This window comes from Poecilia reticulata, chromosome 21 (genome assembly GCF_904066995.2).
Source record: "Poecilia reticulata chromosome 21, P_reticulata-male-v2, whole genome shotgun sequence".
Lineage (NCBI taxonomy): Eukaryota > Metazoa > Chordata > Actinopteri > Cyprinodontiformes > Poeciliidae > Poecilia > Poecilia reticulata.
The window spans coordinates 19,327,581-19,343,844 of NC_088850.1; the positions used below are offsets into that span (position 1 = coordinate 19,327,581).

Below are 16,264 nucleotides of genomic sequence, written 5' to 3' on the forward strand. Positions count from 1 at the left end.
TGCTTTTTTTATAACAAATGGAGGAAACACAGTTAATAGATTGTTATATAAAATGGCACCATGTGGAGTATACATGATACTGTCCCTTTAATCAAAAGTAATATCGAGCAGTTCAATTGTAAAAATACTAATTTAAAGATAGCAAAAAGGCAAAAGTGGACTGTTTTGTGTTTCTTTGTCATTAGGTTACAAACTTTATATTTTTTTCATAACTTTGGATAAATCCAGGATGTTCAAGAAAATGTATTCTTTCAAAAACAGGACTAAAGTGTTTTTCTTTTTTTTTTTTTGTAGTGGTTAAGAGCCCTCAGTCCCCCCGTCATGATGCTGCCACCATGATGATGTACAGTTTAAGTTGTTTGCTACACGTTGCTTTGCATGTAGGTGAAAAACTTTTCATTGTGGTCTCGTCTGATTAAGGTACAATGCTTGTTCCAAACTCCAAACAGACCTTCAACGTCTTTCTTTCAACACTGGGAATCTTGTTACCATCAGATGAGGCTGAAAACACATGCATGCCACACTTTTCAGAGTTTACTTTTAAAAGCTATTGAAAGCCATGCGTCCTTTTCAATTGATTCACTATTATGCCCCTCTTCCACAATCCCACTGGGATACATTTCAGGGTGTGTGGTCGGAACGTCGGAAAAGTGTGAAAAAATGTAAGGGGCTATAAATACTTGGAACATGTTAGCTGTGCTCTCGAGAGAAGCAAGTATGGCAGCATTTTTTTTAAAAACTTTTTTTTTTATTCTTTACCCCAAAAGACCTCCCACTAAGTCAGTAATGATCTCATTTGTATGCATTGTCCTCTTGAAATCTGTGCCGCTGTGGGATTTCACCCCCAGTGGGTCTGCCATACTTAGAATTACCTCTTTGCTCCCCTAACTTTGCCCTCCTTTCCTCTCGAAGCTCCATCCGTCCAAACGACGAGTCACACAAAACCGTTTGCTGCCCCTCTTGAAATCTAAAAAAAAAAAATCAGATGGTGTCCAGTGGGAGAATTAGTGCTCACACTAACCGAGTTTTTACCTCTCAGAAAACCGGTTAAGCTTTGTTTGTACTTCATTTATCTGATATCATGTATTTTATGATGCGTTTGCTGTATTTGTGTTTTTACTCTTTCCTGCAGGTGATTTTCTGCTTTTGTTTCATGCATATGATGTGTAATTCTTTGAATGTGGAGTGTTTTAAACAAATGTAAAGCTTAAAGTTCAACTAAATTGTGGAAAGCAAAAAAAAAACCTAAAGCTTTTCTAAATCATTCTAAACGCAGCTAAACCTCATCATAAACCACTGTATAAATGTTTGTTGTCTGTTGCCAACTGTTTCAAGCTGTTTGTTAAACTCTCAAACTCCAAAGGCAACAGCGACATTGAGCGCTATCAAATGGCAAATAAGAAAATCCCGTTCAAATATACCCGGCCAGTAGAGGATTGGCTTCAGGAGAAAGGTAAACCTTTATTTAACTTCTAGAATGTTTTTCTTTCTTTTTATTTTTTTTTCCAATCATTTCATCGGCTTGCTCCCTTTCAACCTCCGAGAATGAGAAAACCATCCCTTAAACCCCTTAAAAAATCTATAAAATAAATCGTATTTTTATGTGATTTTTTTTATTTCTTTTTTTTTACCCCTCGTTTTTTTTTTTGCCATCATCACCTTTTTTGTTTTTATATCTTGTCCAATCATGGTGCCCAGTTAAAGGGACTGCGACAGAAAGATCAGACTCTCTTGCTCACATTGAATTTGACTGAGAGGAGGCATTAGCTCTGCAGCTACAGCAGGGTGATTGTTTGGAGAGGAGAAAGGCTCCTCTACCTCCTCTAACTCAAAACCTCCACAGTGTTTGAGAACAAACTAATCAGCTGGCATATCCCCCCCCCCCTCTGAAAACTTCCCTAATAACAGGAGTGTGTGTGAGGGGTGGGGCTCCTCTCTGCTGCAATTTATCTTGGTGTACTTATCACACGAAATGGAAATCCAACCTGTTTTGATGATGGAAAGATAATTGGAGGCTTTCTGACGGCGGAGTGTCACTGCGCGAGCGCCAAGGTGCGCCGCCGCCCGACAGAGCCACACTTATTAATCGCTTGGATTATCGAAGCCGGTCTGTCTTAAACACACACATACACACGCACACACACACACACACACACACACACGTGTGGGCGGATGTCGAGGGAGCCCGCTCTCCTCCCCCCCTCCACCACCATAACACGACCTTCTCGCGCTACGTAATGCCACTATAAACTGCCTTTTTAAAATTCACAGCACATAAACGTCTTAACCTTTTCATAAAGTCCCTTTAACAACCGCTAAAAACACTGACAGGTTTTGGGAGACAAAAAAGAAAAAAGAAAATATCCCATTACTGCTGCATGCATGGCTCCACACGTGTTATTTCATTTTCTGTGATATGAACGCCACCCCCCACCTCCACCCACCACGCCCCGTCTCCCTCCATACCTAATGTGTTCTGTGCTGTATAGCAAACCCAGTGGAACAAAGCTTGCAGTGTTGCTAGTTTGTAAATTGCACAAATGAGAAATGTAATTATGATTCTTGTTTTGTGGAAGTTCCATGCATTTCAATTTCATAATTAATGCATGAGCAGTGTGTTTTGACTGTAATATTTAGCCGTCGTCTAATCAAATTCGCACGGCACATTAGGACTCATTTTGTCTTTATAACACGCCAAAGCCCGTGTGTGTATTTATTCATCATTTCCCTGCACAAAGTCCAGCGTTTAGTCGGGAATATATTATCCATAGAGTAAACTTTCCAGCTCATTTTTTTAGATGTTACTTTCAAATTTGCATGTTCTCCATTTAAATGTGTTTATAGTATCGTAGGTTATTTAGTGGTTATTTAACTCTGCTACTTGCTTTGAGTAAATGTGCAGTTCTTTCTCATCATTTAGAACCTAATTTATTTGCGAACTGAAACAATACATTGCTTTACAAAAGCATTTTTTTTGTATCCCTGTAAATCATGTACAAATGTTGCACTTAGAGGTAATTTCTGTTGTTTACTGAAACAACCTTTGTGGGCTCTTTGTCAAATTGCTCTATCGCCAACTTTGTACCCAACCGTTACTATTAAAGTTCCTTCCTATTTCCAATTCAAACCCAAAAGCTACTTTGCACAGGTCTGTCTTAAGGTGTGTAGTAGTTAATTTCTTCCTTGTAAATTAGTATTCTGATCATTATATATGTTTATATGTTATTTTTGAAACTTCTTTTTTTAATCGACTGAGATGTGGATTCTTGTTTGATTCTATTGACAGTACAAACCAAATATAATAAGTTTTTACCCCCAGACAAACCATATCATGCATGCTATTTATTGCGTAACTAAAGACAAATATACAAACGGACTTACTTCACTAAATCTTCTTGATGTTGAACTACCATGTTGTTGTTACGAAACATCTTGTAGTTGAGTTTTGTACTTGAAAATGTTTGGTGTACGACGACCAAATCTAAAAATGTACAAACTGGCAAAGGGGCAAAGTGACAGGTGCCTTTATGTCTTGCACTAGATACCTTTCTTGTTTGCCTCTTCACCATTTTGCTCTTCTTCCTGTCCCAGGCCGGCAGCTGACAATCTTCAACACCCAGGCCACTATTTCTATCGGAGGAAACGACCGAAAGCGGCCCTACCAAGGCCAGCTCTCCGGCCTCTACTACAACGGCCTCAAGGTTCTCAACATGGCCGCTGAGGGCCACCCTAACATCAAGGTGAACGGGAGCGTGCGGCTCGTGGGAGACGTGCCCACCAGCCGTGGCGCGACACGCACCACCACTTCGATGCCTCCGGAGATGTCCACCACCTTCATTGAGACCACCACCACGCTGTCCACTACAACCACCCGCAAACAGCGCTCGCCACCGTCTATTCAGGTACAGATCTTTGGGACTAATGAAGGTGTACGTGGTGAGGTGTACATAAATCGGTTCCCAAGTGATTTTCGGCTGAGGGCGTGAGGCTAACGCTAGCATGTGTGGAAGCTGCAGCAGCCTATACACTCTTCCCTGACAACGGTGGTTGTTAGAGTGGAAAGAAGATGCGTTCAAAATCCAGGCTGGACATCAACAGAAGAAATTGATGTGTAGAAATATGCAAATGTATGTTGCATTAAAACTAAAGTTGTCGACGTTAACGTGTTAATATTAGTAATGCAGATTAATTGCATCACCTATTTTGACCTAACAGTCTTTCTCCCGCAGTGGGTTACCTGAAATCAAATCAGCACGTTACATGGCCTTGTACTGCGGTCAACAATGCAGAGCCACAAACACAAGTGAAAAGTTGTATGCTCAGCGGTAAATTTTGCTTTTAAAAAAAACACGATGGTTAGAGCAGACACTGTAGACGTTGATGTGTCCAGATGTCAAATCCCGTCCTCAGCTCCTTAGCCACTTATCTTTCATCCTTTCCCTTAAATTGTTGTCAAATAAAGTCCACTAGTACCAAAGAAATTCTTTAAAAATAATAACATCTTGTTGAACTTTTAGATGAAACCAAGGTAGCAGCAACGACAAATTATTCTTCCACCAAACCACAGCTAGCCTATAGTTAACATTTCTAAATTATGTTTGAAGCAAAATAACTTCTTTTAAAGCTTCCCAACTATAAAAATCTTGAAAACTGAGATGTTGAGTTTGAGAAATTAAGACATTTCTTAAATATTTTCTTTAACATTTCAAGCTTACAAAGTTAAGCATAGTCGTGATTAATCACGGTGCTTGAGTGTGATTCATCTGATAAAATTTTTTAATTGATTGACAGTACTAATAAAAACCGCTCATATATAAATGGTATTATCTTAACCTTTTCTGTTTAGCAATGTTCCAAAGCCAACAACATAAATATCCTGTGCAGTAGGCACTATTTTCCTTTCAAATAGGATTCTTACAAAATAAAAAACAACTTTAGTGTTTTGTGGAAAAAAGCAACAATTCGAACAGATGGAGTTTCAGTTCTCGCTTAAAGGTTTAAAAATGCCCCAAAGTGTAAACACGAGAACCATTCCCTTCTCTTTACTATTTAATGTGGTTTTGGAACGGACCGCGGTTTGGATTACGTCTGCCCTTCCTTTTTTTTTTCCCCCCTCTGCTTGATCAGCCAAGGTCAGGACACTGTATTTCTCATTCTGCCAGGGATCGAAGTGCTGCTGTTCGACGAGCCGTGCCTGTTCTGCTTCCCCATCCACCAATCTCCCTTCTCCTCCACCTCTTATCTGTCATGCAACGCGTTTCAGGACCGAGAGAGAGGGCTTCCTCCAATACGCTCCGAGTCCGAGCCAATGAATGTCACAGCCGTGCCAAGAAAGCAATCACGCCCAGCAGTCCTTTGACACCCGGAGCACAAATTGAACCCTTCATTGTCTATATTAAAGCAATAACTCTCCCTCATGAGTGAGACGTGGCTGTTGTGGAGGGGAGGTTTGGCTGTTGTGGATGACAGACCACTGTTATCTCCTTCTGCACCTCGGCATCAGATTGTCTGCTACGTAGTCATGATGACCCTCCATGTCAGTGCTGGCACTTCTTCCTCTGCACGGGAGTGGCTGTGCAAAATGCCAGGCCGAAGTCGAAGTGAAGACAGAAAGATGCGCGACAGAAACAAAGCAATCCGTTTCCTTCCCCTCCATGAGTCAGCGATGATGACTTAGCCGAGATACATTACCGTCTCTGGCAGTAACAGCAAGGTCACATCATAAAGAAGAAGCCTTGTGTTGTCTCAGGCAAATATTAATATCAAGTGAAGTCAATAAAGTTCTTCCTCGGAAAGACCTTTTTGACAACGCGCTCGACTTTTCAAGGTGAAACGAGCAAATACCTCTCCCGTCGATATCTGTAATGCCTCCATTAGACGCCAGACAATGCTCCTTGGTAACTCAACAATAACAATGTAGTTGCCTGCCCTCTCCAACTTTCCATTTTATTTTTGTATTCCTTCTGAGAACACGACTTGGTCATTCTTCTTCCACCAGCCACCGTGACAGGCCTGGCTTTGATTCACGTTGCCGCGTCGCAGTATTTCATTTGCCGAGGCCTTTAATTTTACAGTTCCCCAGCCGGCTGTCAGACACCGTGGTGCGAGCTGTAAGGAGGGGACCTGTACCCGTTTGGCAGATTTCCCCCACCCGTCTGGGTAGTATAGGGGAGTTTAGGGAGTTGAGCTATCATTAGTGATGTACTGCGGTGCTGGAAAGAGCTATAGGCCCCTGTCGCGGTACTGGACTCGAGCACATGAGCAGCTGTTTCCGAAGCCGGGGTGCCTGAGTGGACTAAAGTGTGTGTGTGTGTGTGTGTGGGGGTGTGTGTGTGTGTGTGTGTGTGTGTGTGTGTGTGTGGGGGTGTGTGCGCGTGTGTGTGCGTGTGCGTGTGCGTGTGTGTGTGTGTGTGTGCGGCGTGTGTGTGTGTGCGTGCGTGTATGCGACCGGGGTGTGTTCACAGATGTCTATTTTAGGTCCACTGAACCGAGTCTACCTGTTTTGCCGTTCCGAGACGAGAAGCGGCTCGTCCCCTGACATCTCTGCTTCAACAGGACGAGAGGCAGGGGTGTGAAGTGGAGAGACCAATCTCACGCTTAATTAATGATGGCTCTGTGGGGAGGGACATGCACCGACATGACAAACACCTTTCATTTTCTTTTTATTCTCTCTTACTACTGCTGTCGTTTTTGGTTGTTTTGTGGGACACCTGGGTTATTACCAGGGGGGAAAAAAGCACCAGCTTGACATTTTCAACAACTTTTTATTGACTTTGTGCAGAGAATTGGCATTTGTTTTTTTGTGGTTTTTAATTGGTCAGGTTATTTTATTTAGATGGTGTGCTAAGCTTTAAACTTTCATCTTCCGACGGTCAGGGCAATGTTTTGCAAAACACACTTCATTTTTGGAAAATCATTGAATTTTTGATTTCATTCAACTTTTAAACTTTTTGTTTTTTGAAAGTTAGAGTTTATACATATGTAATCTACACCCAGATATCAAGTAACTGAATCATTATAGCATGAGGTACATTAGACTGTAAGTAAATTAAACCAATTATCTGACTCACTTGAAGAAGGCATTCGATTCCCAGCAGGTTCTTTTTGAAGACATGCATTTTGAGGGGAAAAAATGCTGATTTTCTCCTTAATTTTGCCTACAAATAAACAAAAGAAATCTCCCTTTCAGTCAATTTAGATATGCCTGCATTCTGTTTATCAGCTATGCAGCTACAGGAGCGATTTTAAATGGTTTTTACTATGTCCTCTTTGTTTCTACTTGACTAAATAATCTGAGACCTGACACTGAATATGTCAGCGAGCTACTTTTCCCTCCTTCATGTTTGCCGGCTGCTTTGTTGTCAAAATCTCAGTGTCTTCTGAAGATTCATCTTTCTGTGCTTTATCCATTTAGAATTGAGAACATTTTCTTTGATCATGTTCTGTAAATAAGGGTGACAAATGCAGTTTGAGCTCCCTACAGGCATTCTTTTTGAACCGTATATTGTTTAGTTCTGATTACGCCTGCCCACACTGCTACTTTTTGACATTTACGGATACTTAAAACTTTACTGTAGATGAATCCATACTATGGGCTGCACAGTGGTGCAGTTGGTAGAGCTGTTGCCTTGCTACAAGAAGGTTCTGGGTTCGATTCCCGGCCCGGGTCTTTCTGCATGGAGTTTGCATGTTCTCCCTGTGCATGCGTGGGTTTTCTCCGGGTACTCCAGTTTCCTCCCACAGTCCAAAAACATGACTGTTAGGTTAATTGGCCTCTCCAAATTGCCCCTAGGTGTGAGTGTGTGTGTGCATGGTTGTGTGTCCTGTGTGTCTCTGTGTTGCCCTGCGACAGACTGGCGACCTGTCCAGGGTGAACCCCGCCTCTCGCCCGGTAAGCTAGCCGGAGATAGGCACCAGCAACCCTCCTGACCCCACTGAGGGACAAGGGTGTAAGAAAATGGATGGATGGAATCTATAGTATCACCTTGTTTCGTAGCATTTCACTGAACTAGCAAGACAAGGAAATTATGTTTACTTAAGGATTAATCCCACCAGCTAACTAGCTAGCAAACAAGTTAGCAAACTAACGAAAGAAGAAAAGAAAGACAGAAAAGGATTAGCTCTATTAGCTTTACAAAATGAGACAGTTCTAGTTGTCTTAAAGGGCTTTTGGAGGACATTTATATAAATGGTATGTAAAACAAATTAAAAAGTGTTGTGACTCTAAGGGGAACTATCTCAAGAGACGATTTCTTCACATTAGCAATGTAGCTTTAAAAACCACTAATCTTATTTCAACAAGTCTGACACTACTTTGAGACAAAAAGGTGTGTTTTAAAGCTTATCATTTAGATGTCAAAAAGGCTACTTGACTAGCGTTTACAAAAGCTAAATACGCTGCAGATAACAACCAACATACGCTAATGTGAAACTGCCCTCACCTGACACATTTTCACATGATGACGTGAATGAATTTTTCTTTTCATGCAGGACTTTTTGTTTAAAAAAAGGATGCAATGAGAGTAGGAATAAATTCTCCCTTTTCACTCCGGTTAAATTTCTCTTCAACAGGTGCTCATCACTTGTAACCTTGAAGGCTTAAAAGTTTCCATTGCAAAAGCACAAAACACACTTAAAAAAAAATTAATAAAAAACCCAAAGTGATAAACTACAGCAGGTATTCCTTTTTAAGTGGCTCTAAAAGCTCTCCAGTTAAACTGATTTTAGACCAAATGCACCGAAGCACTTTTCCTTCATTTTAACCCTGGCCGATTTGACGTGCATAGTCAAACTGGGAATACTCATTTATTCTGGGAGAGGCATCATGGGAGATCAGTGTCTCCTGTCCGCAATTAACTCGCTGCGCTCACGTGAGATGTTTGGGAACAATTAGAACGGGAGGGCTGCAATCTAGCGTACCGTGGGGGGAAGTGGCGAGGGAGAGACGCCGCAAAGTGATTTTTATGTTTGCCATGTTAAAGAAATTGCTCACGTCCATCATCTTCAGCTGGTCCCCTTATGCTCAGGAGATGGGCAATGAGAAGCAAATTGTTTGTTGTATAATTGGGATTTTATCTTACTTTTTTGCTCAAGCTTGGATACATTTTCAATGATAAGTTTTGTGTTGAATCGGTAAAGATTAGTCTATTGCTATTTCAGTATGTTTATGGAGTTTTTATCACTGAAGAAAGCCTGAAAAGCAAATATATATATATATGTTGTTTATGTTGTATAATTTGTCATGGTAGGACAGAGGTCTACAGCCTAAAGCTCCAAGGCTATCTATGGTTCTTTAGGTACTTTGGCTGACAATAATGTAGATCTGTACAATGCTTTTTAATAAAAATTAGACTAATAATAAATGTTTCGGTGAAATGCATAGGATCTCCACAACAGAATGATTTTGTCATCCCTTTGTCACTCTTTTTTTTTATCATTTTGATTTCTCTATATTTTTGTCATCTTTTTCTTTCTTTTCAATGAATATTGAAAATTCCATTTAGGAAAATGTATAGATTCTTATTACTTCTTTCATTCTTCCGTTGTGTATAAATAGTATTAATCAATTAAGCTGCAAAAAAATGTATATCCATTTGGAATTTAATAACTTATGCTTCTCTTGACACATTTTATTTGGAAGAAGCAGGAGCAAAAATCGTAATAAACCAAACTTTGATCTGGATTTTAAACCAACACAAATATATACATGATATTGAAAATTACACCTGGTTTTCAAGAGAAAAATTTTATGAATTGGTATTTTGACCCGTGAACACACAGATCCCCACAGAGCAACACGGCGGTGGTAGCATCATGCTGCTCTACATCTGGGATGGAGAACCGGGTCATTTCTGATGGATCTAAGTGCAGGAAAAACCTGGAAGCAAACCTGCTGGATGGTGAAAAAACCTTGACATTTAGTGTACACCCAAAGCTACAGTGGTTTAGGGCAAACCAGGTTCTTGTTATAGAATCAAAGTTGAAATTTTAGTCCAAGCGAGAACCAGTTTCAAGTCATAGAGATTGATTTTCACAGATGCTGCCCAAACAATTTGACTGAGGTATTTTGCAAAGAAAAATGGGAAAGAAGGCACATTTTAAGAGGCGCTGGATTAGCAGTAAAAAGTGGTTCTACATAGTAATGACTCAGCTGGGATAAATATATATGCCTGTCACAAATTTCAGAACTGCTTTAGAAGAAGAAAATGGAAAATTACGGGTCATTTCTTTTCTTATTTTCACTTGTCCGCTGCTTTGTGCTGATCTGTTGCATAATATCCAGATAAAACTCACTGAGGTTTGTGGCTGAACGGTTACAAAACTGTGGAAAAGTGAAAAGGGTAGGAAAACTTTTGTAAAGTCACTGTGGAGACTGACTGAATAGTCTATAAAAGGTCAAATTTCAAAGTTATGCAGCATTTTTATAACAACTGAAGGCAACACAGTTAACAACACGCTGCCCCTTTAAGCATTACATCCTTTAGCTTTCATTAAGCTTGAATGTAGCCTCTCCCATTAGGACACATGATGATCACTTATTTAGTCTTCACCTTAGTGAGGGTTGCATCATGCTGCGCCTCCACATGTATGGGAATATTTGATGCGTTCCTAATTACACGGGGAGATATCGCCTCCTACTTTTGGTCACCTTTTCTGCACTGTTGTGCTCAGCTTCCCTCACAACCATGCAACTAATTGCAGAAAGGTCAAACTGGAGAGCAGGTATTCCTAGAGAACCTATCTTCAACCATTCTATCTTTTTTTTTTTGTTGCCCCTGCCAGACACCTCTGCTTCCAGGGAGTTGTTGAAGATAAATGCTGTTGGTGGGCCGGTTGCTCAGTGTGTCCAATTAAGAGACAGCAGAGTGATGGTGAACCTTCTGGTGTGAGTGTGGCTCATTAAATGGGCTACACAACCCGTGCACACAGACACACACACACCCACGCACGCGCGCACACACACACACACACACTGAGAGTATCCTTGAGGATCTCCTAATCTCTCCAACACGTACAGCTGAGTTATCATAAACGAGGCACATTTGTGCAAGCGCATATCAAATAACAGTCAGTCACATCTCTTCATGCTCCTGTCACAATATTCCACCTTTTCATTGTCAAACCCCCCACCACCACCTCCACCAGCATCAACGTGACATGTTCATTCCAGGAGTTTCTCGATAGTCTTGCCTTCGCTCTTGTCGGTTTGTATTCACCACCACGTTTGTAATTCCCTTTATGAATTTTTCATGCCACTCGGCGTGCAACAGAATATGTACATAGAGCTGTTTCCATTAGAATTCTCTGTGTGAGAGTGTTTGTAGATGTTTGCAATTTCATGTCAGTACATCATGTGTTTGTGTGTGTGCGTGCGTGTGTGTGTGTGTGTGCGTGTGTGTGTGTGTGTATTCGGGGCAGTTTGTCTCTGGGTGTGTCAGATAGCTCCGGGGTTTTTAGACAACGGGGGTTTGTGTAATGGATGTACCCTAACACACACACCCGACTTACCCACCCACCATTACGTCCTCGCCTCACAACACAGCTTATCTAGATCCTCGAGGAAAGAAGATGGTGTGTGTTTGTGCGTAAGTGTGTAAACCTGTCATGTCAGCCGGCGCCGGCGCAGCAGGGGGCACTTCCACAGACTTGCATCACTTGCAAACACACAATGTGTGGCTGGGTTCTGAGGTGACCACATCGACGCCGCGGTGCACGATGCGGTGCGGAGGTTCACCTCCAGAGATGGTCTGACTGGTTACCAAACGGCATCTCTGTCCAACTGCAAACCCAAATCCAGAAGAACCTGACACTTCTGGTTTAAAAAAAAAGAAACATCATCATGACTGAACTGTTTGGATTTTTTTTTATTATTATTATTTCTTTGATAAATAAATTTCTAATGTGGTGGATGTCTTGAAAGTCACACCATGTCAACACAAACCAAAGCAAAATAAATCTAGTCTATGAAGTATGCATAAAAAAATCACAAAAAGCAAAAGACACATCATATTGTCAAAAGTATTTCTTCATCTCCTTTTACATTCGTATGAGTCTTGTAAGGGGCAGTCATCCAACTGTTTCCACAAAATATAGAACATTAAGTTGTCCAAAATATCTGATGTTGAAGCATTAAGGGTCAATTCACACCAGACCTGTTTGTTCCGCGTTAATCAAACTCTATAGTTCGTTTGCCTTGTTTAAATGCATATGTGAACACCAAGTGAACTGGAAATTGCTCTGTAAGCTGTAAGAGGACTTTAGTGTGCGACATTCTGGGTAAATACGACCAAAACAAACATGCAAACCTTTGTTTTGTCTTGTGTCTTTTGCTAAAGAAGCTGATGGGTCTTTGCCAAAGACATAAGAGAAATCCTCCAACTGCCAACATCTGACTCCGCTCCCATTTTTGCTTACATTTTGCAAAGAAGGGAGTTTGGACTCCTTGGGATGTTTGGAAGTTGAGCTCAGTGTCTTCAGAGGTTTTCATGTTGTTCAGGGGCTCTTGGTGCAGCGCCAACACAGGTTTTCCAAAAGAGTTTGGATCGTTTGACAAAGTGTGTTGTGTAAATGAACTAACAGTTAATGTAAGAAATGTTGCAATTCTGATCCCCAATCAAACCGAGTTTACTAGATTACAGTTGCTTTAACTAGAACTAAGGGGCCTAACTCAAAATACATTTTACAGAGGAAGAACGTTGGCATGCCAATACTTAGAAGATCCACTGAGCATATTTGCAATCAGAATGTTTCAGATTTCTCCTAATTAATCATAACTGAAACAAACGAGGAGTAAAAACATATCTGATGCTATTCAAAGCTTCACAGGTCCCATTTTGTCTCTTCTTCTCACACTACAGATGTCATCTCCCCCCCACCAGCCCGCCTTCCCCACCAGACTTTCCACAGATTATCAAAGTGGAACAGTTGGTATTACATTCTGTGCCAAGCCATTTTAAAGAGTTGTGAGGTTGCTGCGAGATCCCGTACACTCATGGTGTTTAATTAACTTTTCTTTTTTTTTTCCAGCGCAACGATTCTGGGAACAAAACTATTACAAAAGTTTAAGTGCTGCTGCCAGCAGTTTTTTTTTCCTTCCACTTGACACTTTGTAAGTTTGTTTATGTAAGACTGAGAGAGCTACAGATTTCTTGTTTGTCCAGAGCAAAGACCTGTTCAGTTAAACCGGGCCGTTCTGCTGTGGCCTGCAAAGTATTCAGACCCTTTGGACAGTTTCTCATTTTCTCATATTAAAACCAAAACCTTTGGCTTATTGCTGTGGGGATTGTATCTCGTATATCAAATAAAAGGTACAGCATAGTTGTAAAAGAGAAGAATCATATGTCTAGTTTGTAATCTGACAAAAGGAAAAGAAGACGTTAGTACTTCCTTCTTAAAGTTTGCTTTGGGCGTTTGTAGAAAAAGATTCCCTGGTCAGATAAGAACAGAGCTGAATTTTTTGTCCTTCATAAAAAAATGGTAGAAAGTCGGCAGATTTATCTAAAATATGGATAATATCGATACCATATCGATATTATCGATATGGTATCGATTCGGATCGGTACTGATCCGAATCAGTACCAGCGTGATAAGAGTGATTCTTTGGTTTCAGACTCCCTCTTGAAAATGTATTTTATTTTTGTATTTTGGCTTCTCAACAAAAATGTTTTATCTCAAATTATTATTTTTTGCTATTTTTTTAATTTTTGAAAAAAAAAATTGCAGACACATTTTTCTTGTTGTTTTTCTATTTTTTATGTTGCTAAGTTGTTTGTAGACATTTTTCTGGTCCTGAATTAAACCAAAAAGCTCCGGATGTTTGGCCAAGTATAAAAACCAAAACTTTCCATCTGGTTTAAAAGAACTGAGCTAAAAAAAAAAAGAACAATTCAAAAACTTTGGTGCTTAGATGTACGAAGCCTTGTGCTCCATACCAACTTGTTGCTTGTAATAGTGAACAGTGAAGAATAATTGAAAGATGTGTGTTTGTGTGTTCAAGCATGACAGGGAGCCCTCCCATCGCTCGCCACATTTTAAGTCGTCTCTCTGCCGGTCAGTGATTATGCTTCAACTTTCATTTTAAAAAGAGACTAAATTGAATGCTTAATTTGGCCAGCGCTCGTTAGGAACCGCAGCCAATCGGGACTCCTTCTTAATATTAATATGCGACACGTGCTGCCGTTGGCATCAGCAGCGCCCGCATTGATTTTTGCATTACAGCTAGAAGTCATAGTAGCGTTTGATTGTCACAAATACAAAAGTTTATTGAAAAGGATTGAACGATGAGAGGGATGTGTGTTTCACGAGGAGGAAAAGCCTCGTCTGGTTTTAAACATATTTCCAATAGGAAGTCAGCAGACCTCCAAACTGAATCTGCTGCTACACATTACTGATTTACAATTAGCGACACGGAAATGGAAGAAAAAAGGGAAAAAAGTGAATCTATGAAATATCTTGCAGTGGTGTAGTTGCTAACATTGTGTCACAATTGCCAGCCCAAGTCTGTTTGACGGGAAATGGCAAGGATCAGGATTCCACTTTATCTACTTAACAAATAGACACATTTTTAATAAACAGAATAGAACAGAATGGAAATAATCTTTGTTGTTCCTCGGTGGGGATATTTTCTGTGCTTATTTTGTTTTTCAAGATGCATTTTGATGCTTAGATGTTTTTAGTAAATGGACATTTGAGAGAAAGGACAGAATGTTTTTTTTTTCATCAATCTACTTGTTTTCATTCAAAATATTTGACATGTGACGTGTTCATTTTAAAATCTAAATGAATAAAATAGACATCACTTTTACAAAATGTGGGAACTGCTTTGATGTAAATTTTATTCAGTTAAATCATCATTTACAACAAAATTGCAAAATTTGGTTATCAAAATTATATTTTCACTCCACAGTCTTTTTAATGATTTTAGACATTTAATATCTGCCACTGTAGCCTCGTGTCCCACTAACATACTGGACTGTTAAAGTTAAATTACTAAGTTGAGCAAAAACTGAGGCTAGTCTTTAAAATTTCTGAACTGTTCCTTTAACATGAATTTCAAAACTCATTAGTGATTCACTTTCTGAACTTGTGAGCTTATTGCTGATGCAAAGCTCACCAGAGGGTAACTGGAGCACAGAATGAAAGGAACATTTAAAGATGTGTCGATAATTTAGTTGTTTGCCGAGAAAATTCAAAACGAACAAATTCCTGGAAGAAAACAAAAATGTTTTTACTTCTGCAGAAAATGTTTGCGGCGGACAACAGTGAAGACAATACATAGTGCTAAACATAAAAGAGGAGGAAAAGCCTCCTCTTTTATGAGGCTTTTCCTCCTTTTATGAGGAGGCTTACTTGTCATTTACTTGCAGTAAATGACAAGTAAATCTATGGCTTATTTAGTCGGTAGCTGGTCCCCTCCGCCATCACCGATGCATCTGCAGAGACTCCGGCCGCGCTTCGTCAGCGGAAATTAAAAGTACAAATCATCGCTGTGAGCCGAAGTCGTGTGGAATTTGAACTTTTTTCCATAAATCCGAGCCGGATCCCGCCGATCAGCCGGCTCCAGCTCTCTAAAATACGCACAGCCTCTTGTTTCATAATGCGCATCTCAGGAGAACAGCTCCCACCAATTCACAACGAAAACACAGATGTTCAAAAGAGATCTGTGATGCAGCACGAACCCGGCTGGAACAAACAAATCCAATAAATCACAGTGTGTAAATGTGGAGACGTGCTACAGTTTATCTTTGGGGTTTTTTTCCATCCAGAATGTTTGCAGGTGCGTTGCTGTAAACGACGCCTCTGCACAGCGCTCCCTGGTGATCACATTAAAAGTGAACGGAGCCCAGAACGAGCGACTGGAATTAATTGTCAAGAGATTGTGATAATGGCTCTGCTTTGACGCTCGTCTGCTGCCCCGCCAAGTGTCAGCATGGGTTCTGGGACATAACGAGATTCCACGCTCATGGGACGGATGCTCTCCTCCGCTTTTAGAAAATCCATTATTGAATAGAGAAGACGTTTAAAAAAGCAGATCAATCAGAAAGGAAAACGGATTCCTAAAATGTACAAGAAAAAAAAAAACGGGCACAATTCATAATTGTGCCCTTTTTCTAGTTTGCCCGTCGCACAAACTAGCTTGACCTGGAGACTTGACAGTATCTGACAAAGCGTCCAGACATGAATGCCTTTTCAAAACTGGTGTGGTCAAGAACAAGTATACTTTGTTGCTACCTGCTAACCCTGCCACTTATCTAAGTTGAGAGAA

General features: G+C 40.5%; 1 protein-coding gene across 18 annotated transcripts in view; it reads left to right on the top strand.

Annotated features, from left to right (window-relative positions):
* Positions 1-16,264, top strand: part of nrxn3b (neurexin 3b) — a 394,647-nt gene that overhangs the window by 346,652 nt on the left and 31,731 nt on the right. For 10 of the 18 annotated variants that reach the window (XM_081602067.1, XM_081602068.1, XM_081602051.1 and 7 more), the window contains 2 exons: positions 1,364-1,453; positions 3,592-3,902. In XM_081602067.1, coding sequence (XP_081458193.1) covers positions 1,364-1,453; positions 3,592-3,902 — 401 coding nt within the window. The remainder of the gene's footprint in view (positions 1-1,363; positions 1,454-3,591; positions 3,903-16,264) is intronic. The other 8 variants (XM_081602057.1, XM_081602064.1, XM_081602059.1 and 5 more) reach the window with 1 other exon arrangement.